The following is a 26,597-nucleotide window of genomic DNA, read 5'->3' on the forward strand; positions in this document are numbered from 1 at the left end:
CTGTGCAAGACTGAGAGAGGCAGCGGAGGGAGCTCGCCAATCAATCCTGAGGTCGCTCCCTCGCCGCTCATTTTTACGTCATAAATATTAATTACAATTATAACATAAAGGGTAAACGCATCCAACAAAACATGATTACGTTACGTTTATAATAGTCATGTTCCTTTCCGATCGATGATAATTGATAATAAAATCTATATCAACCTTGCTACATTATTTTGTACTTGTTTTTACTATTTCTTAATTTTTTAATCTTAATATATATATATATAAATATATAAATAAAAATTATATATATATATAAAAACTCTCTCTATAAATAACGCCGTTTTTAAGTTATACGACGTATTACTATTATTATTAATTATTATTTTTGTATAAATGTGTGATTAATAGTACGGATAGTGTAATAATTTTGTATGTTTATTGAACCAAAAATAAATATTATTGATAAAGATCGTGCGTGCCTGAAACAACTTTGTCCGTTTCTCCGTCTCAATCTTCTTCGTCTGTCACCTTCTCGGTGATCTTCTCGGACTTTGCCGACTGCTTGATCACGTGTAAGCTTCGCGGTCCAATAGTGCTCAGCACGACCGGCAGCAAGACCAGTCCGTGCCAGAGGCCGAACACGATCACCAGGAAGAATATTCGAAAGAAGGCCGTGAACACGTAGGACGTCGAGAAGGCCAGCATCGAGATCGCGAGCAGCGTCGAACCCGCACCGTACACGACGGCCGCGCCGATGTGCCTGACCGCGACCAGCACTCGGGTCGTACGAGCGTTCTCGTCGCCCTCCCGCGACTCGGCGTTCAGGAAGGCGTGCGCGACGTGCGCGGCATAATCCACGCTCAGGCCGACAGCCAACTCGAGACCTGCAAGGGACTCACGGTTGATGTGAATTCGTATATATAAAATCAGACAATCGCGAAGCCTTAAAAAACGCACTCACCGATGCAGGATACCAAGTCGATCGTCAAGCCCCAGAAATACATGAAGCCGCAAACGTTCAGCAGCGTGAAAAGCACGCACAATAAGATCCAGAAGCAGGTCTGCACCTCCGCGATAAGTACGGCCGTAGTGCCCATGACGCAGATCAGCGCTAGTATGAGATTCCGTAATACTTCTTGGGCAATCAGTTTATCGGTTAGCCAGGCTCCAAACAGTTTGCTCCACACAGTCACGTATCCGGAGATTTGCGCTTCGCTCGCTATACGTTTACTGCCGTCCATCGCTCCGATCCACTGCTGAGGGCTCGTGAAGTGTCTGAACTTGAAGTCGATAGTGGCTATCACGATTCTCGGTGCCTTCTTGCCGCACGCGAACGGCTCGTTGAAGAGAAAATTTCTCTGATACTTGCCGCCGACGCGGCTGACGAGAAACTTTGATAGATATTGCTGGAAATCGTCCTCCGGGAGTATCGTGGCCTTTAAATCTAGTAAATAAAAATATTCTCCAATTATACTTTGTGAAATCGTCCGATTATGAAATGAAAAACGAGTCGTTTGTTTTTAAAAAAAGTGATATAAAAAGTCTCCTATAAATCTGATATATTTTTTTCGGACATTTAAATCGATTATAAATATGTAGATTAATTAGTAATAAATAACCTGTATCAAAATATGTCGACACGAATTTCGCGAAATGAAGCGGCCACGGTTCCATGCTCTGTAGATAAGATTCGTTCTTCAAGCGCTCCGTTAGGGATATTATCTTAGGAAATTCAGTCGCGTAATCAACGTCGTCCCCCATAAGAACGAAAGCGTCATATCCTTCATGAGGAAAGCCTCGAGCCTTGACAGCTATGTACTGACTTATGTACGATTCTTTCGGCAACAGCCACTTTGGATCGAACCACTGTTCCAGTTGAAATGAGCCGACGATACCTGCGCACATCGCCGCGATCGTGATTACTATTACAGCGATTTTACCAGGCTTGGTCAATATCACGCGCGAGTACAGGGCGTTTACGAATCGCCAGGAGAGTGCGTTGCTCGGCTCCGACAATTTCGGCTCGAAGCTCTCGTGTACGATACACGGTAGCACTCCGTTCCTCTTTTGCTCGATCCTCCTGACGTCTAAAGTAAAGCAGCCGATGAAGAACGTGATCTGTAGCAGGAACGTGACGAATACACCCACCGCGGCGTAGATGCAGAACGACTGCAGCGATGGTAGTATCTGGAGAGGAGAGAATATCCAATGATTAAAAAGATTCGGAAGAAACAAATTGAATTGGCGAATGCCAGTAATGCAATTTGCCACACGTACTGTGGAAGCACCGATGATGAACGCGACGACATCGGTGAGCGAAGTAACGCTGATAGCGGAGCCGGCGTGGCCTAACGCGAGTCCGATTCTTTCTGCCAACGGCTTCTTCAGGTTCGATCTGTGAGTGTGAACCTGCCTCCAAGAGGCGTTGAACACGAAAATGTCGTCTATCCCGAGACCTAAGAGGAGGAACGGCAAGGCTGTGTGCACCGGCCCGTATGGAATTCCGATCAGGGAGCACACACCCACGGCAATTATGAACGCACCGCCCACGCACAAGAGGCCGGTGCCAGTCAGGCAGAACTGTGCAGATGATGAGAAATTGCTCGGTGATACCAAGTTAGAAAAATTTGTGCGACGTTTGCTAAGAAATACTACGTACTCGCCATTCCACCCAATTGTGATTCGACAGAATCGTTATCACGTATAGGAACATCAGTACAATTCCCACGCCCAATTTATCCATGTCCTGAAATATGGACGTGCTGGTAACGTCCCCGAAGCTTCTAGCAGCTTCGTAATAAAGCGCCACGGAAGCGTTGTCGCTATTTTCGTTTTGCAACTCGTCGGAGAGCTTTCTCGCGCTTTCTAGGTAAGCTGACTCCCACTGCAGTACGTCCGCCGTTGCCTGCGTATCAACAATCGACGTTTTTGTTATGCACTTAATTTATCAAATTTTTTCCCGTTCATTAGATAAATTCAAGCTGCGAACTGAATTAAAATTCTGATACACTGCTTTCTTTCTAAAAGTGCAGTGAAAAATATGTTTTTGATTCTGCTGTAGTCGATAACGATAAGTAATGATTAATGAATAAAATATTAGATTAAATCTATATAAATGTTAAAACTCAATGCTGATGAAATATTTTTAATAATACAAAATCATGAGAATTTACTAATATAATATGAAGTATAAAACAAGAAAAATTCATCATTTTCCAGTTAGATAATATATAAATAAATTTTCGATATCGCTACTTGTATACAGTAAGATATTATCTTCATTGATGCCCGAAATAATATAAGGCCTAAATCATATAGGCAGTATAGACAAATTTCAAAACGATAAATTGTTTATTCGGTTATTTTTAAATTCAGTTATTTTCCACGACATAATAAGATAAAATATATAATTTAAACTCGAGTCCGATAAGGCTTAAGATAGCAATGTTTTAATTAACATTCGGTTATGATTCAGGCCTTGATATAAACTCACCTTACCCAATCAGCAGTTCCAGCGTCGTTTCCGTTCTTGTCCATGTCCACGTCGAGGAAATTAACATGAACCGCCAGAAGAGTCTTCACGGCTGTCGCAGCGACGATCCTACCTCTATCGTCCAGCGTTACATCTCCTAGAAGCTGGCTAAAATTCAAGGTATGGCCCAACGTGGGGCTAATTTTTACCGTATTTATCTTCTCAATAATTTCATCCGCCGAGTCCTTTTCAATTTCTTTGCTATCAAACCTCCATATATCTAAGATACTGAACGTGAGGCAAGCCGTAGGTAAACTGTTAAGTATTCTGCAATATAACTTAGGATCGACTTGGACAGCGGGTTCGAACGAGGATCGATTAATTTTCGAGACGAGATCAATGTCAAAAAAATCGTCTTCCGTAAGAACGCTCTTTGATCTCTTTGATCTCTTCACGTAGGCGGAAATAATGGGAACTCTGCAAATAAAAATCTCCATTTTACGTGTGACATTGGATTTATCTTGTCTCGAATTTGTTTTGATAACTATATGTACTGTGATAATACTGTTGATATCGAAAACGGAATATTTGAGCGAAATGTTAAAGCGAAATTTTTGCGGAATTTGAAATTAAATAATTGTACATTAGAGAAATGTGTTTAACGCGATAAAAATTTAGTTTCCCTTTCATTTTGCAATACAATTCAACGATATGTAATAGAACAAATTTTGGTATTACTTTTATTATTATTTTATTACAGATCTCAGTATATACTTACTTCATGCAAACATCCGACCAAGAAATTTGTCCATCTGGCGTTTGAACAGAGGTCATTTGTTTAGTTATTTCATTCAACTGCGGTAAAGTAGTGAAAAAGATATATTTATAAGCTTGTTCAGATCACCAACCAGGTTCATTGCTCTTAACTAGGGAGAATCGTGAAACAAAGTGCACTCGTTGCATTTACCTTGATAAGTGCCTGCTTATTCAGAATATTGTCACCAGTTAGGAGAAACACTTGAGTTCGTATAGCTTCCTTGTAGTGCGACATCAGCCATTCGGTGTCTAAGACAAAGTCAGAATCCGGTGGCACCCAGAGCTTCGTGGGATTCTTTTCCTGCCGGAAGCGAAACAGTCCTGAGACGCAGATTAGTATTATCATGGAGCACCCGAGCATCCATCTCAGCGGATTGCGAGCGATACGCACTCCAAGCCTGCGGACAGAAGACAAAATTGTCTCGTCAATCGGATTCATTACTCGCCATTTGCCGCAATTCACGTCTCCTCTGCGAAGCGATCAGACTGACCGGTAGAAAAAGTGTTCTACTCCGTTGGATATCCGTTCCGGCAAGCTGCGCCAAAAGCTACGGCACGATCGCTTCTTCGCACGATTCTCGTACAGCTCCATCCTCACTGTTGCCAGTGTGACAAAAATAAATCGCAACAACAATAGCAACGTATACTGTCAGTTACACGGTAACGGACAGCAGCATCCTCTCGCAGCGAACGATTCCCACTCTGCTTCAATCAGACAACGCTGCCGCTGACGAGACAAGACTGTCCTGCATCGGATGACTAATCGCGATTAATTAACATTATCGTCTACAATGCGGTATCGCGAGTTTTTCCTCCTTGTCGCGAACTGTGGACCTGGTCTCGAACCGCACAGCTGACGCGACGCGTTATAACCTCCAAACCCGTCACTGGGACGTTCCACTCTCAATCGACGGACTCATGACGGAGGATATTTTTGAGGAAGAACGTCCCGTGACATCCGTCCCTCTTCGCGAACGCGCGTTTATCGCAGGCGCGCACGATACTCCTCCGAAAATACGTGGTAGCGCGCGGCATTGTCACGCACAGTGAAGCGACTTACGTGTACCTATCGCACGTATGTATGCTCGATTGGTCTATTATTGAGGACAGTGGTGCTCATTCAACGCGGTGCAGACGTGCCAGCACTTGGCGCTTTAAGGGGAAGCTGGAGTTGCTAGTGAACTATATTTTCACTATAGCGATGGTAATTGCAGTTTCGAAAATTCTCTTTATTGCTTGTGCAGAATAAAAAATCCTTTTCCACAAATGAAGTATAGATAGAAAGAAAGTCCGCTCTACAGGACTTTATATTCAAAATGGAAAAAAGTTAAAAACTTGCATTTGTCTTTTCTAACTTTTTTCCATTTTGAATATAAAGTCCTGTAGAGCGGACTTTCTTTCTATCTATACTTCATTTGTGGAAAAGGATTTTTTATTCTGCACAAGCAATAAAGAGAATTTTCGAAACTGCAATTACTATCGCTACAGTGAAAAAATAGTTCACTAGCAACTCCAGCTTCCCCTTAACGATCAATTAACATTATCTTTTTTTTGGCACAAGCATTCATATTGCAACTAATCTTTACAGATTATCTAATGTAGTAACTATTATTTTTACTGTTAATGGTAATTATGTACTTTAACGTAGAGATCCTATAACAGAGATCGGACAACGTGTCGCCACAGGGTAAAATCGGATATAATGGTTTTGTTGAGCCTTTTGTATCTATTTGATTTAAAACAAAAAAAGTAGTGGACTTACTTTTGAGCTTACATTAATTAATAAGTTACATTAAAGTAATGATAATGTGAAGTGAAATACATATCTTATTCTGCGCTTAAACATTGTTTTGACTCGTTTTGAAAGACAGGTATGATTAAGTCGGCTAATATGTCTTTGTTAGATATATATATTTTTCTCTCTCACATTTCCGGTTATACTCCACGCGCGCGAGCCAATCAGGAATCGTTCACCCGGTGTCCGATCTCTGTTATAGGATCTCTACTTTAACGGACCCAGCCCCGATGACCTTGACCTTGACATATGTTGTCAAGGCCACCCTCCTGAGTGACCTTGAAGAGGTTTTAGCCGTCGCTCGTTGTTTATTAAAAAGTTATTAACAAAAGAAGTTTAATAATTTTGCATGAATTTTCAGCTGTCCACGCGAAGCAAGGACTTGAGTTTGACATATATTACAAAGGTCACCTTCCTGAATAACCCGCACTAGGTTTCACCCTTCGCTCGTTGTTTGTTAAAAAGTTATTAACAAAAATGTTTAATGAATAAAGCATAATTTTACGATACCATATACGTTTACGAAAGAGTATATTTGATGGAATTTTAGCTTAGGTTAGGTTAGGTTAAGTTAAAGCAGAGAATACTTTGTATTTAACTGTTTGTGCTTTTGGTTAAAGTGAAGAATATTTTGTACTTATATTAAAAGAAACTATTCTATATATTAACAATTCACTGCTTTAAATGACTTTCCTTCCTTTCTTCGTTTATGTACATATTCGTCGTTTATATCTTTCAATATTCAATATTCTTTCAAAATAACTACTATATTTTCGAAATTTCTTTTGTTAATAACTTTTTCATAAACAACGATCGATGACTAAAACCTAGTGCGGGTTATTCGGGAGGGTAACCTTTGTAATATATGTCAGTGTCATGTTCTTACTTCACGTGGACAGCTAAAAATTCGTGCGAAATCATTAAACTTTCTTTGTTTATAACTTTTTAACAAATAACGAGCGACGGCTAAAACTTCTTCAAGGTCACTCAGAAGGGTGACCTTGACAACATATGTCAAGGTCAAGATCATCGAGGCTGGGTCCGTTAAAGTACATAATTACCGAATATTTTTATTTTTACTTTACAAAGTCACTTAAGGTCCTTGACTTTTGTCGGAAATTAATTAATGCGAATGCTATATTTAGATCTGTCCCTTCATCCGTTTTCCGTTTCCTTGTTTATCTTTTTACATTTTTATACGATAATAATATGCGTTTTTACTAAAACGATATAAAATACTGCGCTAAAAGAATAAAAAAAAGATACTTTATTACTATTTCTTCACGTTTTATTAATATTTCTGCCGTATATTTGCCGTCCGGCAAATTAAAGCTGATTCAGTCAGGTCTCCATGTGAGACCTGTCTGCGAACGCGAGTTGCGCACCTCTGAGCTACAGTGGTCACGTGTGCAGCGCGCGCATCAGCAATTGCACATACGTTTGAATTAATTCGAAATCGTGTTGCGCGCGGTGGAAGGTCTGCGACTGCACGAGCTCACCTTCGGTGTTTCGGCGTTGTTTAATCATCCGTAACGCGACGTACGCATATTGTAATGCTGGGCCCGTCGTTATTACGTGGTAAAATTCAACTGGTATTGACGGTGGCACCTATAATGCATCGATATAGGTATATAAACCAATGAATACTTTACTCCGATAATGTTTGGTTAATGTGCATATAATTTCATGTTCGTCCTTCGTAAGCGACAAGTCGCGACGGATACGATAACGCGGAAATTATTCATGCAAAAGTATACTATTTGTCCACTCAACGTTACGAGCAAAAAATTGTACTAAAAACAATTCCGTAACGCGCGTCGCGAGTGCAAATGACTCATCACATTGTCGTAGAAGATATTTCATATTCTCAAAATGGCCACCGCGGCGTGTAACTGAATGTCGAGAACGCGACTGCTTGACGCTGTGCATTGTATCGAGAAATCGCAGGAAACTTTGTACGAAATAATAAATATTCACTACATTTGATGAGTGCACGGTTATGTTAACTATATTAATATGCTCTAACTATATTATATATATATCCCAGCAAACACAAAATATAACTGTTATATAACACAGAAGTAACACGCAATATAACAACTGTTATATGTTATTAATGTTAAAGTTACATAATTTTCTTTGTAACTGCAATATAACTGTGTTATAAAACTGTTATATTGCTCTGTTATATATTGGTTATAATAATATAACAGTAATATAACTTAAATATGCGATGTTATATAACTGTAATATTTGCATATTATGTCTATGTTATATACCATTTTTAACATACAAATGTCGAGTCGTCCGCTAGATGGCTTCCGTTTCTCGTATGCAAAATATGATACAATATATATATATATATAAGAACGATGATCACGGCACGGTACAACTTGTATCATAAGTCCATTTCTACAGTGAAGTGGTACATTTTTGAACGAATAATAAATAAGAGCAAAGTACTAACTTCTGCATAACGTTTAGGAAAATAAATTAAACACAAACCTAGTAGTAGTTGTAGAAAGAGGAAGAAAGAATAATTATATTTCATTTATATAACATTTAAGTAACATTTTAGTAACACGTTATATTACTGCAATTTCGTATGAGTGGGAAATTACAACTAACATATATATTACATATAACGCACATGTTATATTGCGTGTTACATTCTGTTATATTATGGCAATATCACTGTTATATGACTGTGTTTGCTGGAATATATATATATATATATATATATATATATATATATAATGACTATATTAATTATATTAATATATAACTAGTTATTCTTACCAGTTTTATAATTTTATGCACTTTATTTGTCATTTTGCCAACGAGCACGATTGGATCATAATGAGAAAGAAGATTTTAGCTAATTAGCTAAACTAGCGCTGATTGTCATGGGAATTTCGAAAAAACTATTAACGTTTCCCATATATTTTAAGGAAGTTATTGCGTAATAGTAAGAAGTATTATGCAAATTGTCGAGCTATCGTAATCATTATATAACATGCACACACTTCGATTTTAACGCGTTTAAAAACTCGTTCATTTATTTACTTTATTTCATTTTAACAACGTTAAAGATACGATCAATTTTTTCTCTCACAAGCATAAATACAGTTATTTAAAGCAAGTGTTTTTTGAAATACCGTGCAAATAATTAGAAAGAGTTGGAAATCGCGTAATTTTTACCGCGATTTACCGTGAAATCAGTTGGTACAGCTGGAGGCAGAGGAGGTTCACTGAGTACTGAAATGATCTGTAATTCTAGATCAAACTGCGATCAAACTGCAATCTCAGTCATTACTATTCTGTAAACAGTGCTTAGAAATTATATGCATGTCTATTATGCATGATAAAAAAGTCAGAATGTATAATAATATGAAACATAATTAATGCAGTTCTTGTATTATTTATTCGTTTGTAAAATCTTCTTTATAATGCAGCATATTAACGTCATGGTAATTCTTCTCCGTAATCTTCTCGGCTAAATCAGCTTCGGGATAGTAATAGTGTATCTGACTGCAGCGATTGTGCATATATATGTTAGAATGCAATACAAAGCCATCGAGAAGAAGTGCTTCCAAGAAACGGACATTTGTAGAAGTTTCATATGCAGCAAAGTGTATAATATACTGCATAGCCCGAAGCCCGGTATTAGGATCTTCACCGTAGAATTGCACGTCTCGACGTTCAACCAGAGCGGCGTGACCACCAAAAAAGGAAGGACAGTCTTGAGATCCTTTTGATGGGCCCTTCGGATGCGAATCACGTCTGGATGGCCATCACCGGTTGGGCATAAAATGATCTCCGGTTTTTTCACCATCCACATCCTGTCTTCCTCGCTGTGGATTACCTGCGCAATGAATGAAATAGCGAGCGAAACCCATTAGACCGGCATGTCGATTTCGAGTGATCCGCGTAAATCCTGGAATCTCCCCGTAGCCAGAAAGAACAATGACCAGATTTATTCATCGTATTTCTGCGACAATAACTTAAAAAAAGAATCATGATGCACGAGGTTGGCCGAAGCAGGTGTGAAAATTTATCTGGAACAAACGTCCCATTTATCATTCCACGGAGAATTCTGCCGCGGCCGAAAAGCTTTTAATTGACTGAGAGCGCGCTTGCCCGAAAGCTTTCATTTCGCGTGCCGATCTTCCATTTTTTATTTTATTGCATACGCCACACATGATAAAGCACCGTGGTCGGGGAAAAAGATCTATTTTGAGATTGTAGTCAAGATTTAATCTGGAATGTACCGGAATCGATTTAATTTGCATCTTAATCTGGGTGTACATCGGTTTCCACATTGTATCGCAACGATAACTCAAAAGCTAATTGAAATTTTACCATGGAATTTTACTGTATTTTTTTGAAAAAAATTGTTATTGTTATTTAATTTGATTGCAACTGATTAATACAAAACGAAAGTGTTTCACTAACACTAAGTGTTACAATATCAAAATTCAATAATGCTGATTGAAAATCAATTTCTTTTTTTCTCCCTTAAAATAATATCCATAAAATTTTAATTAAATTTTAAATTAAAACACTAAATAAATTGTTAACCTCAAACGTTATATTAATCTTTTAAATTTTTTAACAGTTGCAGAATTTAGAACGTATCTAGCTCTTACAATCAAATATTTACAACATGTAGTGGAATGTGCAGTATTTTTATGTATTTTTATATTTAGCATGAGATATTTGTTAATGATTAAAAATCGTGTTTACATGTTATCATGTAATACATTATTATATTAAATGTGACGCAATATGAAAAATTTATTTGAATTATGCAAATATTGAAAATAAATGATCAGTTTTATAAAAAAAGGTTATGTATTTAATGCTAAGTAAACACTTGATAAAAATGCTATCTACGCAACTTTAAATTATGCTGACACATTTAATAGCAGCCGACCTTGTGTGTCTTTTAAATTGTAGTAAATGAGACAATAGATTCACCTTTTTTCGCATGTTTGTCAAGTAAAAATATATTATGTGCAAATAAGTATGTAAAACATCGAATATAATTATTGTAAAATTCTTAAAGCATTAATTGCAATTTCCAACTATAATAATCATTGTGACAATATAATGATTATTATGTATATTAGAATGTAAAAATATGTAGGTAAATGATATCATTTTATCAAATTATATTTATTTAATGTTAAAAATGGATTACGTAAGTTAATAAATTTACCAAATGTATTTTCAATGTTCATTTTATGCGTCCATTTAATTGCAGTTTGGTGTTAAATCAAAAATACATTTTTAATGAAGCAAAAATTGATTAATATTATTTTCATGCTAAATCGTATTATTTATTGTCATTGTTTCACGCTGAAAAAAATTCACAAATTATAAAATTACGAAGCTCGCGCGCGCGCGCGCGCGTGTGTGTGTGTGCTGTTGTGTAGTTCTTTATAGTAAATCTATATCAGATAGTGTCAGAATCAGGCAGATACGCTAGATCAAGCGGCGAGCGACATATAATCACAATTTCGGCAAATTTTTATAGATACATATCTTTAATTTTAATTTTATCTATCTTTAGAAAAAATTTATCTAATAGCCATGTGATTTGACTTTGCTAAAATCAATTGTGGATGAAATCACTATTATAATAATTTAATTGGAAATGTATTATTGAACAATTCTTGCAATTACCATGCACAATGGTAATTAGCTGTCAATCGACAGGTGTTTACAAGTCACATAACTCTGCATTGCGGATTCGAAATATCGGAAGTACTGAGTAATATTGGACGATTGTTGTAATGCTAATCAATATGCACGATTGTGATTAACCGCGGCTTTCAATATTCGTGGTAACCCACTTTGATATTTAACCGCTTGAGTATACTATGCAAGATATTTTGCATTCAGGGCATCGAAATTGCGTCATGTTAATGCCATAATTATTGTGCTATTAATGAACATCGAAAACGACGAATAAAGTGCCTCGGTGAATTTTACATTATTTGCCAATGCAAATTATATGTGTAAATAAAATATCGGCTTATATAAATAAAATGGGGAAATGCCGAATCGAGAATGACGTTAATAGATACACGCGATCGTAATTAGAGTAATTAGTTACGGTTCTCGATCGATATATTCTCCATTAGAAAAATGTTTTTTTACAAGCAATGATCAAGCAATAAATAAGAGAGACAATGAAGTACACAGTTAACAAATTTATTTATTCTGCTTATGTCTATATTTGAACATAAATATTTAATATCGTTGACTCGGTACAGTTAGTTTTTATCGTTATACGTTTTATCGCATTAAGCAATAAAAATTAGAGATACTTGATTGAGCCATACATTACGCGTAGAATAAATAATAGATTAAATGGATCGTTGTTTATACACCACAGTCCGCTTATCTGCTTTAACGTAACATTTGTACATTACATTTATTACTAATCACATTGATATATTGATTGGTCAACTTTATAGTTTTTTAAATATATCAATAATTTTTGTTATATATATGCAATATTAGTAAAACATTAAAACTTCTTAATGATGTCATGTTTTAAGTTTAAAGAAATAAATTGTTGCGTTTATCTGATTGCACGTATATCCACGCTGTTTAATATAATGCTCACTTCTAAGAAAAATAATTAATCATGTAATCATGTTTGTTTAGATAATTGCGGTGACAGCGAACTCAACGGTCGTAGTAAATCTCGGTGGGACATTATGCAATAGCAACAGGAACAGAGCTGCTGGTGAGTCAAGTCATTCATTATGCATGGAAAACTAGTTTAATTTCAATAATAACAGAAATTCAAATTTATCTTATAAATTTAAGACAACAAAAGAAGAAATTTTAAAACAACAAATAGTAGTTAAAATTACATGAGTAATTTTAGCTCAGGTTTTAGTCTCTTTTTCTCTCTTTTATCTTTGTACCTAAAGGAATTATTTAAACTTTATTAGATCTAATTTCAATCATTAATGTTTATATAAAATGAGCCTATACAATTTCCGACAAGTTTTTATTTTAGACAATTAAAACAAACGATTTTATTACATTTATCTATGTTTAGAAAAAATTAAAAATGTTTGAATTTAATACTGTGAATCACATCAGATCATCAATAATATGTATATATTTAACCGTGACAAGAAAAACAAAATTAATTGTTATTTCCTTATTACTTATCCTATACAGAATTATCAGAAAATGTTAGATTTAAGATCCTTAAGAGACTATATCAAAAACGCATGTGCTGCGTGAATACGCCACGTGCGAAATATTATTCAATATTATAATTAATAATAATATATTCAAAAAATAAATATTACAGATATGTGAAGCTAAATATGCTAAGTATCAATAAAAATAGTAAACAAGTTTTTTAATTAGTTCAAAGAATTTTCGGGTGGGCCATACAAACATTAAGTTATAATATTACGCAATCTCGTGTGTGTGTGTGTGTTGTGTGATTCTTTATAGTAAATCTATATCAGATATCTATGTCGTCTATATCAGATAGTGTCAGAATCAGGCAGACTGATACGCTAGATCAAGCGGCTAGAGCAAACGCAAGATAATTCCTTGAGACGTCAGAAATTTTACCTGTTCTCTCACTCGAATCTGACCTGTCTGCCAGGTTAGCAGCATCATCTTCAGCACGAGCACGCACGACCACCAAGCGTATATGGACCACCATAGCTCTTTTGTCTCGTCCACAGTCGCGCTCGGTAGCATTGTCTCTGACACGAGAGTCTCTGCTCAACGTCCGCGTGTCCGCGGGGAAAGCCGGAGCATCACTGGTTATAGTCTCTATTCGTGATCTCTGTCTGAACCGCGATGATATGTCTGAGATCCCATTAGCAAGTCAAATGCATGAAACGGCAGATAGATAGGCGATACGATGCGTAAGCAGGCGAGCGGGAAGGTTTAAACATGAGCATTCGTGGCTCGAGACATGTGTTATACTGAATTACAATTATGCATATATGTAGGTCGTTAAATACATTCTGTGGTCAGTAGTCAGTAGTCAGTTGTCAGTTGTCGATGAGACCATTATTCAACAGGAGACAGAAGCAAGCAAACTTCTGATTTTTCAATGATATTTTTTATATATTATCGCAATTATTAATAGAAAATTTGAAACTAATTAATTAAATTTAATTTAATTAATTAAATTCAGGAAAATAATTATATATCATTATTAAATTCGTTTTTTTAGCACGTTATGTATGTTACATTTAGAATAAAATGATATTTAATCAAACTTTAAAGGCAAAAATGAAAAAAAGAATTAGAAAATATGAGGAATTTAGCTGTAAAAAGAATGAATATATTATCATTACAATATCTTTTTTTAGCTCTATTTATATTTAATTCCGCTAAACAAATTGCTGCTTTGTGTCTACATATTTATTACATCCTACTTGAGCACATTCAAACAAAAATTATGAAATTTTTATTTGCAGAATTGATCAAGTTTATATTGTACAGATATTTATAAAGAATCCAACGCCTCGTAACGCCTAGCAACTTGTTACTAATATTCTTTACTAACCAAAAGTATTCAAACAAATTGTATCAATATGTTTAAGCACTTCCGTTGCAACATTATATGATAAATAAATAAGTCAGTATCTTATGTTAAAGGTCGTACAATCAAGTTATTTTATACATTAATGTCACTTCACTTCAACGTGTGTTATCTTTAATATTAATACAATTTATAAGAATTTCACGTAAAAGTAATTGTTCTTTGCAAACAAATTTGTTAGAAAACAGGAAAACATTATTTAGAGAAAACAGGAAATATCTTTAACGTTAGTTAATATAATTCCATATGAGATAGACTAACGCCATTGCGCGATATTGCTCTTCTTTATATTCGACATTCTCGATACCCAGATCAGATCGTTTCCGAGAAAAAAGTCTGTGGCAACGATGTTCGTTTTCTTCCACCACTCCTCTTGAAACTTGACAGTGAGATTTCGATTAACAGAATCGGCCATCTGCCGAAGTCCGCCAGATAAATTAAAGAAAATATCCAACGGAAATGGCGTCAGTTCCGCCATTACTGCCCACAATGGATTTTGACTATTCCTGCGTCTCTTTGACCCCATGATCTCTTCATCCAAGTACTCGAACAAACCCTCCACGGTTTGTTGATTGCCCCATACTTGTGTCAAGGGCGGCCACAGCCAGTCGTATTCTAGATTAAAGATTCAAGAAGCTTAATACAAATTAGTACAAGTTATTAGTACAAATCGTTGTACACGATTGATTGATAGCAGATTTGATGGAAACTGATAGATTGCAAATTAATAGAAAAATTCTATTTTTTGCCTGATTTTAATTAAGATTTACAGTTTCTATTTTGGTGGCATTTAATTGTAAACGCTTCATGATTTAAATAATTCTTGAGTTTCGCACAAGCGTGGATTTAATAGAATTTCAAAAAATTCTTGCAGACACTTTTATATTAAGAAGAAACAAACATTCTTTACCATTTACTATATGTTTGTCGCCGTAACATATAATTAATCTCTGTCCGCCGGTCCAGATGTCATTTAATGTTGGCCCCAGACCTTCGAGTCCTTTGTCTGGCTTCAGAATTAAGCTTTCGAACTCTTGATGTAAAATAGCTATCAGTTTCCGATGTCTGTTTGGTCTACCTTCGAAGCCCACGGGAAATCTGTTTGTAAATTACTATATTAATAATTCCACAATCGGAATAAGCTGCGAGGCACATTAATAAAGTAACATCAACGACGTACAGAAATAGAAATGTGGAAAATATTTTCTATTTTATTTGTCTCTTTTTTTTAACACGTTGGATAACGTTGAAAGCTAATTGGAACTGGGACAGTTTGACGGATGTTACATGTTTAATGGTTTTTTGCAACCATTTTCCCGCACAGTAATTTTTTAACGATCGTTCGACTGCATTTTACCAATAACGAGAGCTCTGTTTCAAACAAATTTTTTTTATGTTGCCACGGATTTAAAACGTAGCTCGCAGTATACCAGACAGTTGAATCACGTGTAATCGCGACTTACCTGTGAAAATCCATGATGACAACTTCACCCCTCGCCGCGTCCAGGAAGTTCCTCACGTCTTTTATGATCTCTGAAAGAGGTGTGATGCGAATGACATCGTGATTAACCCAGAATCTACTTATATTATTGCTCTCCTCGTCGAGTGCAGTGCCGTTCGGTATCGACGGGTAATATCCAACCCTGATATCCAAATATCTTATGCCGTGCACCAACTGCGTCCATACATCGCGATCTTGAGTTAGCAAATACCGTTGAAAGGCGTCTCGACGCGTCAGATCGCCGTGCTTGTAACAACCGGAATTATGCGTCCCAGGTATCATCAAACTGCTGATAGGAAGCATACCGATTTCTCTCCTACATAATAAGATTTTTTCTGTATTAGTTAATTGCCGTAAAATAATAAATAATTATTAGCTTAATAGCGAAAAATAATTAGTAAATAACGTTAGCATATCTCATGATATTACATTAAGGATTACTATTTGCAGTATCTTTCTCTCAATTTCTCAACTTTTTATGCATGTTATTTACCATTTGCCTAGAATATTTTTCTGTGTTACCATCGATCATTTATAGCCAAATTGATAAAATATTTTTTCCAAATTGAGAGCGACAGCGCATAAATATATAATTTTTAAAAGCCTGTAAAAGATCAATATTACCTCAGATCGTACATCCAAGTCGGCCAAATTTGCAAACAAGACATAGAAAACTCGTAACCGTCTTCGTAAAGGATTGCATAATAATCGAGACAATGTGATCCTGGAAGGGTCGCTCCATCTTTCGTGTCCCATCCTCCTGGTAGCCGTGGGCGACCGACTGTAATATTTGTCCTATAATATCCTCGGGGATATTGCAAGGAAGTCAAGATCAGTTCAGGCTTTATCATTATGTCTAGAACAAATAAGGTCCATGGTGTCCACTAGGTTTCTGACATCGAAAGTTCAATGGATTTATGGTGAGAAAATGTGATGGCGGATGCATACGTTCGATTTCGCGGCGATTTATTCTGTAGGATAAATCCGATTGGAAACGATTCAAAACTATCGAGGAATTCATTTCGAGCGGATCAGTGTTTTCAAATTGAACACGATAGGTGGAAGAGAGACTTAGCGAACAAGTTTTAACGATCAACTGAAAACGTTTCAACGCGCATAAGCTGGCGATTTGTATTAAGCAATCAGTGAAATACAAATACAAAATAAACTTGTAATAAATTTCGAACTTTGTTAGCGGGCATTGCTGAATAAAACAAATTAGTGATTCTGCAATAGTTAAAAGTTATCGCGTATTATGTTTTTATGTTACATAATTAATTGCAATAATAATTGTTGTACTGCTAACGCGAGTTAATACATAAATATGATATCAGCGCGTTGCAATATACATTTAGTTTCGATTCCATTTAATCGCTACTTATAGCAACAAAATACAATACACGCAAGAGAAGCAAACAAAATTTATTACTATGTGCTAATGGGTCGGCAGTGAAAACCTTGATCTGGGCATCTGGATACACGTCCTCCGGACAATCGAATTCCCAATTTACTTCTAATTCAGCATCGACCACTTTGTCGCAGGCAGCAATTGGTCTCCACAAAGAGGAGACCGTGACCCACACTTTTCCACACTGCTCCGTCAATGCTAAAAACACGTTCACGAATGTCAATTTATTTTAATCTTGGGAACATCACAATTTATCGCAAAATATCTTGAATTATTTACTACAATTTAATTAATAATTCCAAAAACATATTGCAAAATTAACAAATCCAGAGTAATATGGGATTTTAGAAGCGTGAAGAATTTTGAAAAAAGAACACAAAGCATATATATAGGTATGCAAATATCGGAAATGCAAAGTAATGTAAATATCAACAGCATTTTTATCTTGGTGTTTTTACATTTTTCATATTTTCTGCACAATATTCGAATAAAACTTAACGTGTATTTGTCGGTGCTGTGAAATATTTGCTTTCCGCTCATATATTCATATTGTGACATCATATGTGGAACATATTTTTGATGATATGAAGTTTTTTAGCTTATTTTTTAAAATCCTGTTTTGAAACAGGATATGCCGTTCTGCACTTTCAATACATAAATATAAATTGTGCTAAAAATATCATATGATAAACGTCTAAATCTGATGGTTTATTCTCACCAACATCGCAGAAGACATGAAGAATCAGTAGAACAATTCCTTTCTGCATGATTGAAATTAGTGAAATTTCAACAAAAGTTATGCGTATCTTAAAACCCGCTTCCGATTGTGCGATATCAGCAATCGTTGTGCAGTCGTGTTTTAATTACGTAGTTCCTGATTTCTTCAAGCATAACGATTGGATACGAGGAGCCATTAGAGTTTCTGGAATTCGCAACTTATTGACGCACCAAGACCATCGTACAAATATTTCTTATAAGCAATTACTAAGTTTTAGAGTTAAAAATGTTCCGAAGATCTGCAGAATGCATGCAGAAGAGAGAAAATTGTAGGAGAAAACATTAAATGTTTAAATAGAAAAAAGTGAAAAAAAAGTAAGATAATATATCATCTTCGCTATCAGAGCTCTTGTGCATTTGAAAATTAAGCAACGACGGAACTCACCATTTATCTATGTCATTGATAATACCGCCGTGTTCCGTATCGAAGATTCATATCTTCACTCTGCTCGCAAGTGAAAAATTATCCTGTATGTGCAGTCGAGCGCGCGGTCTCAGAGATTGCTCCGATCTCCGTTCTCAACAAGGACGGCAACCGGACGTTCCTTCCGATTGACCGCGTCTCACTTCCGCCGCGTGTAAGAGTACCTCTCGATCGGGGCAAACATTATCGTTGCATCGGGAAAACTCGGGACACGTGAAATGGAAATCGGGAAACGAATTCAGATGCCCTGCCGACGGCGCGGTGGTTCTCGGCTGTCAACCCAGTGACTGAACGAGAGACAGCCGAACGAGCTACCGGCTAACCGGAGCAATTTAATATAGAATCCGCTTACGGGACATTCAAGCACATCGTGCTTCCATCCTTTCATCACTTCCTCGGACACGTCAATTGGACACGAAGAGGGACCAGAATGCGCTCGTTCCTTCTCTCGTCCCTATGTCCGTCTCTCCACCGCAACGGCTCGCCAACATTAAATACCATTTCCTGCGTACGCGTCGTGGAATATGTAGTTTCGAGGGAGAGCCGTCGATGGATGGGAACCCACCGACCGATCGGCGGGGATCGGGGAGACGGATTCAGATTCTACATTGAATTATCGCCCTCGTATGCATCGTGCGCGCAGGGAACACTGAGTGCCAAGAGGGGTCGCGTCGTGAGAGCAAACAGGCTAATCGTTACGTACAGGTGGAGGTTTACACAGCTCGCGATTTATCGATGATGTTTCACAGTTCACGAAAGAGAGAGAAGAGTTATATCTGATTACGATGGGTCAATATACACTTGCGTCAAAAAATTTAAGACCAAAGTAACAAATAGAGATTAAGATAGAAATGACATGACATTCTTTTTGACTGTTTCTTCTTATAAATAAATAGCTATATAATCATATATTATAATATTATAAAAGTAATTGTGAGATAACATTATCTTTTGGGGATGAAAGTATACAATTAAATCTATATTAATTTCTTTGGTCCTAAACTTTTTGACGGTAGTGTACGTTGCAGTCACATTTTCCTGTTCAATTGTCATTACAGTATGGAAATGAGAGAGAGAGAGAGAATGTTTCGTTATTTTGTAAACGTGAACGGTATTATGGCCGGATTCGATCGAGTTGTTTTGTTCAACAATAGAATTTTCTTGTTAAACAATATAAATTTCTTATTGCTATAACTTTATGTGCTTGTAAAGGCGATGAGACATATATTTTCGCTTGGATTATGACAGGACACAATAATATGGACTTTTATTACACATTATTGATCTCCATACGGGTCAAGGCAATACAGATAAATGACTCCACTATATATCTCAGTACAACAGATATACAATTTATTTACAGTGTCATGCTTCTTTAGAAGATAACAGTATATGTTATGGTATACGAGTGAATGCAAATGGAAGCTTTGAAATATAGTACGATTATTCTGATCACATTTATGGAAACAGGATTGTAATTTAAAGACACGAAAGTAAATTAAATCCCAAAATAGAGTTTCCTATATATCGGTGCATCGATGACATCAATAAAAAATATTGTAATTGCATTTCTGTATTGTAATTACAGTTCTAGTTGTGCAAATTCATTTTCGAACAATATTTTATTAGTAACATGTCTTTAAAAATTATTCTAATTATAGATCCATAGAAATATTATATTTATTTAATATCGTACGTCCATTGTTTTTAATAGAATTTTGATGTAATATTCAGCCAAAAAATAGTACATATAATATTATATGTATTATTTAGTACACTATACGTATTGAAAGGTTCATTATTGTACAATTAATTATTGTAAAACTTATTTTAATCTACAATTAATCATTGTACAAAAATAATTGTAAAACATTGTTTTATAATTACGATACTCTTTTATTGCCATCGATGCCATCGAGATGTTATACATACGTGCACACGACAAAGAGCGTATGCCGCTGCCATCGTGGAATCTACGCTACGTTAAATAAATAACATTACCTTGGCAGCTATATTACAAAATTCGAGACATAGATACAATATACAATACTTTACGCGCATTAATTTACAATAAGTGTTGTTATTTCGTGATGCACTAAATTGACAATTATAGTACACGAAGGAAGTACGTTAATACGATTTGATTCGTTGAGGTAGATAATTTAATCAGTCTATGAAGCTGCTTTGTCGGTCGGGTTGTCGTTACTTACTGGCAAATTTCCGTTTCGACATTAAATAGAAAAAAAAAAGAGAGGAAATCAGTCCTGTTTGCCATTGGAAAATCCTTTTTACAGTCTTCCGTGCGTGTAACTGAGTTACGTTGATCCTTAAGTAATGTATCAAATTGAATTTGTGATTGATCTACGCGTGACGAACGCAGAAGCTCATCGAGATTCTTGGAGGAAAAGGATCCTTTGACAATGAGGGGACAAAAAGCATTGCATTCGAACAGGTACGATGTTTTGGAAAGGTTCTGTTGAAACCCGGTCTGATTTCAGCGACAAACTTCACGCCGTGAATGTCGAATTAATACGTAAAATATAGTAGTAAAACATGCTTGGTTATTTTACCTAAGAACTATAATAAATTAAAATATTCCTGTGCTCGTACAATATAAAATATACACTTCCGAGTTAGAACTCTCGTCTTCTCTCTGTTCGTCGGCGGAAACGCCAATCAGAATCGTTACACTCATTCGGCATTCTCGTCTGTTCTGCAAAGCGCGTGTTCTACAAACACGCCGACTCCCTACGAAATTATGTACATTCATTTTGGTTAGATACGTAATAACACGTAACGTAACAACGTGTAACGCGTCTTTAATTCAAACGTGTTAGTTTCGCTCGAAATGCCGTACAAAGAAAAAACAGAGGTCACATGTTTTTCGTAAACGGAGTTAATGAGTCATCGGCAGTTACTAGCAGTCTTTAAATCAAAATTCAAGTCCGCGATACGCGAAGACACAATCAGTTGAAGTGCAACACAATCATTTTCGAGTTCAAACATTATTTATACAAAATTAAGATAATTGTACAAAATTAAAACACTTGTAAAACAATTGTACAAAATTAACTATTAAGATGGTCATGCAAATCATAGAATTGTGTTTGTACTGTGAATCTTAGTTCACATTCCTTCACGGACCGTTGTTATTAAGATAAAACTTGTTATTAAGACAAAAGACAATTTCTTTGTTGCTTTATACGTGTCTTCTAAGTCAGTCGATAGATTTTCGTCCCAATTTTTAACTCCCAACGCGCGTTAGCAATAGTATATTTTCTCGAATTTAAGTACACACTGTAACATTGGCACCGGTGGTACGGTGGTATTGCATTTGTCTGAAGCATGGTGTTTGATACTGCAAGTAAATATTGAATTCAGACTTTGGAGCAAGTACCAAGTACGGAAATGTCGGTTAAGCGAGCAGGGAAATGTCCCTGTGTATAGTCATTACGAAAGAATGTCCTTCGTTAGTTCGCCCGTTGTGTCAGAAGATTCAACAACTCCTCGTGATCCATACTATTCAACGTGTGTATGTCGATGCCGAGAGCGTTCGCGACGCTTTTCATATCCAGACCGAAGCTCTTGAGCAGTTCGATAAAGTCCATTTCCTCGCCTGTAAAGGGATTATGTAACTTGGGGCAGCTATGGTTACATTGCGGCCAAGTGCAGCGTTCGATCATACGGAAATGGCAGTCCTGGATGCAATGCCGTTTGCTCGATGGTATTACCGATCGTTGTGGCCTGGTGCCGTTAAACATAGCCGTGTGGTTGTTGCCGTTAACTTGCTTGCCTTTTCGACGACCTGCAAAAAATTCGTAAAAATCATGAAGTACGTACGCGAGTTAGATGTAACAAATCTTTGTCTATAGTTAATTATAAAAATATATTCTGAGAAATTAATTCCGTCGTAAAATACCGCGTCAAACGAGCTCTAAACTGATTTATTTATATTAAAATTGTACGAAACATCGTTAAACCAGTCGAGGAATGTTGTTTGTTATTGAACAGCAGATTCAAAAACATGTTTGCGCATTGCTTAACCGTACCGCCGCCTTTCCTTCGCTCGTGCTTCTCTTTTTTCGTCTTCTCTTCTTTGTTCCTCTCTCTGTCCCTCCTCTCCTTCCTCTCTCTCTTTCTGCCTTTGTGTTTCCTCTTGTTTCGCTTCTTCTTGTTCTCCCGCTCTTGACTCAAGCCGGAGGCCGCCTTGTTCTCCTGCATTTTACCAATGACAGACAATCGAGCTTTTTGCATTTCCGCGGAAGATTCAGTTTGACTTTTTTCATCCTCGATCGTGGTACCATTTCCCTTTCTGGCACCAGAACGCAGTGACTTTTTCGATGGCTTCCCGCACGGTTGATTGCTCTCGATTTGCGCGTGAGTACTGCAACAGAACGAAAAACATGATCCCTTCGAGGTTTCGCCGATCGTCATTGATTTCTTTATCAAGATGAGCTCAGAGCTAGTCTGGCAAATATTTTCTCAGCAAACAACGCGATATCGCGATTTTCAATCGACGATTGCAAATGCCGTGTTGGATTCTAATGGGCTACTTACTTGTTATGATGTTTCGCGACCGGTATTTGATCCCAGCAGAACAATGCCTGCGCAAAGGAAACGTCGTCTATTTTAACCAGCTTCCAATCCCTTTTCGTCAGAACACTGTGACTAATACAGCTCGGAGCAAACACCGCGCTAACATTGTCGAATGTCTGTCGCAAACTGTCACCCATCTTATGTATATAATCCCATTGTTGCCTCGTTTTTGGTGCAGCCATGTTGTAGGCCCTCATCTGAGCCTCGTCGAATATCCATTGGAAGACGAACAACGGTGCTAGGATATTAAACAAATGTGTAAATTTTTCTCGTAATGTTAAAAAACAGTTACATCTTTAATATACACGATGGCCCTACAAGATCATAAACTCAACTCACCGGATAAAGTTGGATACAGTCGGTATCCAAAAAAACATCTCCAAGGTTCGTCAGGATATCTAAGCGCGCAATTAGTGGGCATCCGAGACTTCCATAATTCCATCCCTTTCTGTATCGCATCGACGGGTGATAGATCGTTCGCAGAATAAGGTACTCTATCGAGAAACCATCCGGAATCCGATACACCACGTATAGAAACATGTCTCAAGCCTGTGTGAATAGATAAATCCTATTACTTGTGAATTGCACATCGTAAATAGTATCGTCAATCGCCGAAAACCGCTGTTCAAGATATAGTGAAAAATTCGTATCGAGAAAAGAAATATTTAAAGGATGTCCGAGTAAAAATTCTGTTTTACAATGATCAATCTTCATCTAACATTAAAATGGGAATTTTCGTACATACGGCGCATACTTTGAGAGGCTTATATACTTCAGAAAAAATTCAGATTTCCATGTATATTTTAATAACAATATCGAGCTTTATAGGGGAGACACAATTTAAATTGTGTACTTCAAGCGATAATACGGACAATAAATATTAATGATTCATAATGGCCATCATTTCTATTGACTCGCGCGTGACACAAATGAATCAGCGGGCGATGAATATTTATCGCCAGGGAAATTGCGACAATTATCAGAGAACGTGAGGCCGCTTAGCCGGGACGGTAACTAATTGATAAACCAGGCCGCGATGCAACGTACCCAATTCGCGATGCACCAGATCCTGTACGCGGTCCAGATTCAGCATCACGCCAGTGCCACCCGCACTGCTGCCCGCCAAAAGAAAGGCGCTCGCGTTTTCGAGGCCAAGGGGAACCAAGTCTCGGACAACCTGGAGCACAATCTCTGCCCCCATGAATGAAAACATATCATCCGGTGTCTTGACAGTCCTGGTACCGCTCCAACTGTCGCTCGTGCAGTAAGGAACGAAACTGTAAAATGACAACGACTCCGTTACGCAAAGATCTAATGTCGCGACGCGCTCAATCGCGCGATGGACAATACCTACACGTGATTCGCACCCCAGAAGAATGGATTCTCGTCCGCGTTTGGAGAGAGTATTCCTCCAACTGAAAAACAGACATAAACGCTTTTATTTTTCTCTCCGATCGTAATCACGATTTATAAGAATATATATTCATTGGTTCGGAATAATCTGTTGCTTTGCATCTTAAAACAGACACCAAAAGGTAAACTAAAAAGTAAATGTAAAGGTAGAAACAGGTATCGACTATTGAACATTGAAATTTTAACAAATTAAACCTTGATATTACAAATAGATAAAAAAATAATAGTCTTTCAATCGATATCTCTCCTAACAAAAATGTAATAGCACAGTTCAAAGTAATCTTCAACAAAGCGCACAAGAAATCTTATTTTTATGCCATTATTGCGCGATACTATAAATATTATTCACTCGTATATGTTGATTGATACGTAATGTAAACGTTCAAGAACGTGCGTTTGTGGAGGATCATTTTTCTTCCTCTTTCCTCGAAATTAATTAACGATGCGGTGCGAGCTTCGGCGGGATGCACGAGCGGAAAATCGTTTCCGTTCCGCGTGACGTATATAATTATAAGCGATCGAGGATCTACCGTCGCGTGTCTCGAGCCACTGGGTTGACGTCATCAGATGCCGCACCCGCAGCCACCTGGACTTGCAGCTCTTCTGATCGTAGCAATACCAGCCGCCCTCCAGGTACATGATCCACCGCCTGGAGCCGTGGGACTTTCGTAGGTAGAAACCGGCCTGCGATCCATCGTTGCAAGTGATCGACCTGTTGCTCAGATACACCCTCTTCAGTCCCCTCTGATCGTCTAGGTCATATTTTCCCAAGATGCTGATCAGTTTCTGTATCGTGTTGCTCTGATATTCCGGCTGCGAACTCGAGGAAATCGAGACTGTGTTCGTCGGCTTGTCCTCGGTAACTATCATCGGGATCAAAGCCGCCAGGCACAATATAATCTGAAATACACACGTGAAACCTCGATAACTGTCGATACGTACGATTCGCCATTTCTGTATTCTATTGGAAATTTTATTTAATCGGACTTCTCATCACAAAATTGAATTGGAGTCAACTTAATTAAAATCAAACGAATTGACATTTTCTCGTTAAATGTTCAACGTAACAAGGATATCAAGTAAGATAGCTCACTTGCTAAAGATAACTTTACCAAGATAACTTTCTTGTTGAGCACTTTCTTCTAGTACTTGCAAGTACTAAGGGAAATTGCTTATCACGCGACTTTTAACATTTTTCGAACTAGAAAAGTGAGCGGAGGTTTGCATATCAGAATCTAAAACACGATACAGATGATACATCTTTTGTCAACGTAATTTATTAAACATTTTATTTCATCTCATATTTTAAATCAATTATTCTTCTATCTTATTTACATGGAGGATGCAAGTTTGCTTATCCATCGTAAAATTGTCATGTATTATAATAATCAAATAATCGAAGATTATTGAAGAAAGTTAATATAAAACGCACACATTTCTTGTGCGTCTTGTTCGTGGTATTTTCTTGCTTTTTCACAACAATTTTTGTGCGAACGTGTCGTCGATCAGACAAACACGTCGGACCGCGTAACAAATGAGCAACCGCGGGAATAAATTAAAAAAGGACGACAACGATAAGCTACACGGCGCCATGCTCCCTCCCTGTCCCACACCCGGCTGGCCATCTTCGTCGGTGTTCTTGGCGCATTTTACCGCAACAACGTCCCTCCCTTCTTCGCTCGACCTTCTGCCACTCTTTTACGAAAGCGACTACTTAGGGGATCAAGTTCTAGCTTCCAGGACGGTAGCCGGCGGCGGAAACACCTCGGAAACAGAAGCTCGCTCTCGGTCTCGGCCCGAGATGA

At 37.2% G+C, this 26,597-nt stretch overlaps 4 protein-coding genes and 1 long non-coding RNA gene across 8 annotated transcripts in view; 1 reads left to right on the forward strand and 4 right to left on the reverse strand.

The window, feature by feature from the left end:
* Window positions 1–405: 405 nt before the first annotated feature.
* Window positions 406–5,351, reverse strand: LOC105280172 (NPC1-like intracellular cholesterol transporter 1). Of its 3 annotated transcripts, none has more exons than XM_011340483.3 (9): window positions 4,768–5,351; window positions 4,428–4,674; window positions 4,239–4,315; window positions 3,487–3,628; window positions 2,648–2,893; window positions 2,266–2,568; window positions 1,608–2,175; window positions 950–1,432; window positions 406–872 (listed from the first exon to the last, which is right to left on the reverse strand). In XM_011340483.3, the coding sequence occupies exons 1-9, from the start codon at window positions 4,866–4,868 to the stop codon at window positions 496–498; spliced, it is 2,544 nt and encodes an 847-aa protein (XP_011338785.1). In that variant the 5' UTR covers window positions 4,869–5,351; the 3' UTR covers window positions 406–495. The 3 variants fall into 3 exon arrangements, with proteins under 3 accessions (XP_011338785.1, XP_011338784.1, XP_011338787.1); XM_011340482.3 differs by having other exon boundaries at window positions 3,487–3,937; XM_011340485.3 differs by lacking the exon at window positions 4,768–5,351 and having other exon boundaries at window positions 3,487–3,937; window positions 4,239–4,272; window positions 4,428–4,550.
* Window positions 5,352–7,559: 2,208 nt separating this feature from the next.
* Window positions 7,560–13,274, forward strand: LOC109611011. The gene is made up of 2 exons (XR_003406183.1): window positions 7,560–7,698; window positions 12,750–13,274. It is a non-coding gene; the product is annotated as an uncharacterized LOC109611011 (long non-coding RNA).
* LOC105280171 lies at window positions 9,475–14,296 on the reverse strand. Its single transcript, XM_011340481.3, has 2 exons — window positions 13,686–14,296; window positions 9,475–9,936 (listed from the first exon to the last, which is right to left on the reverse strand). Exons 1-2 carry the CDS (start codon window positions 13,815–13,817, stop codon window positions 9,568–9,570), a joined length of 501 nt encoding a protein of 166 aa, XP_011338783.2. The 5' UTR covers window positions 13,818–14,296; the 3' UTR covers window positions 9,475–9,567.
* Window positions 14,297–14,438: 142 nt separating this feature from the next.
* On the reverse strand, window positions 14,439–18,964 carry LOC105280170 (PI-PLC X domain-containing protein 1). 2 transcript variants are annotated; one of them, XM_011340479.3, is made up of 7 exons: window positions 18,745–18,964; window positions 18,301–18,504; window positions 17,604–17,780; window positions 16,799–17,030; window positions 16,137–16,490; window positions 15,584–15,771; window positions 14,440–15,288 (listed from the first exon to the last, which is right to left on the reverse strand). In XM_011340479.3, exons 2-7 carry the CDS (start codon window positions 18,347–18,349, stop codon window positions 14,930–14,932), a joined length of 1,359 nt encoding a protein of 452 aa, XP_011338781.1. In that variant the 5' UTR covers window positions 18,350–18,504; window positions 18,745–18,964; the 3' UTR covers window positions 14,440–14,929. The 2 variants fall into 2 exon arrangements, with proteins under 2 accessions (XP_026823604.1, XP_011338781.1); XM_026967803.1 differs by lacking the exons at window positions 18,301–18,504; window positions 18,745–18,964 and having other exon boundaries at window positions 14,439–15,288; window positions 17,632–17,767.
* A 1,058-nt stretch (window positions 18,965–20,022) lies between these two features.
* The window catches only part of LOC105280183 (palmitoleoyl-protein carboxylesterase NOTUM), a 28,833-nt gene continuing 22,258 nt past the window's right edge, over window positions 20,023–26,597 (reverse strand). The window contains exons 2-8 of the mRNA XM_020031866.2: window positions 25,323–25,692; window positions 24,734–24,794; window positions 24,427–24,656; window positions 23,719–23,928; window positions 23,341–23,617; window positions 22,833–23,167; window positions 20,023–22,588 (exon numbers count right to left, since the gene is read on the reverse strand). Coding sequence (XP_019887425.1) covers window positions 22,254–22,588; window positions 22,833–23,167; window positions 23,341–23,617; window positions 23,719–23,928; window positions 24,427–24,656; window positions 24,734–24,794; window positions 25,323–25,692 — 1,818 coding nt within the window. The 3' untranslated portion in view covers window positions 20,023–22,253. The remainder of the gene's footprint in view (window positions 22,589–22,832; window positions 23,168–23,340; window positions 23,618–23,718; window positions 23,929–24,426; window positions 24,657–24,733; window positions 24,795–25,322; window positions 25,693–26,597) is intronic.

Source organism: Ooceraea biroi, chromosome 2 (assembly GCF_003672135.1).
Source record: "Ooceraea biroi isolate clonal line C1 chromosome 2, Obir_v5.4, whole genome shotgun sequence".
Lineage (NCBI taxonomy): Eukaryota > Metazoa > Arthropoda > Insecta > Hymenoptera > Formicidae > Ooceraea > Ooceraea biroi.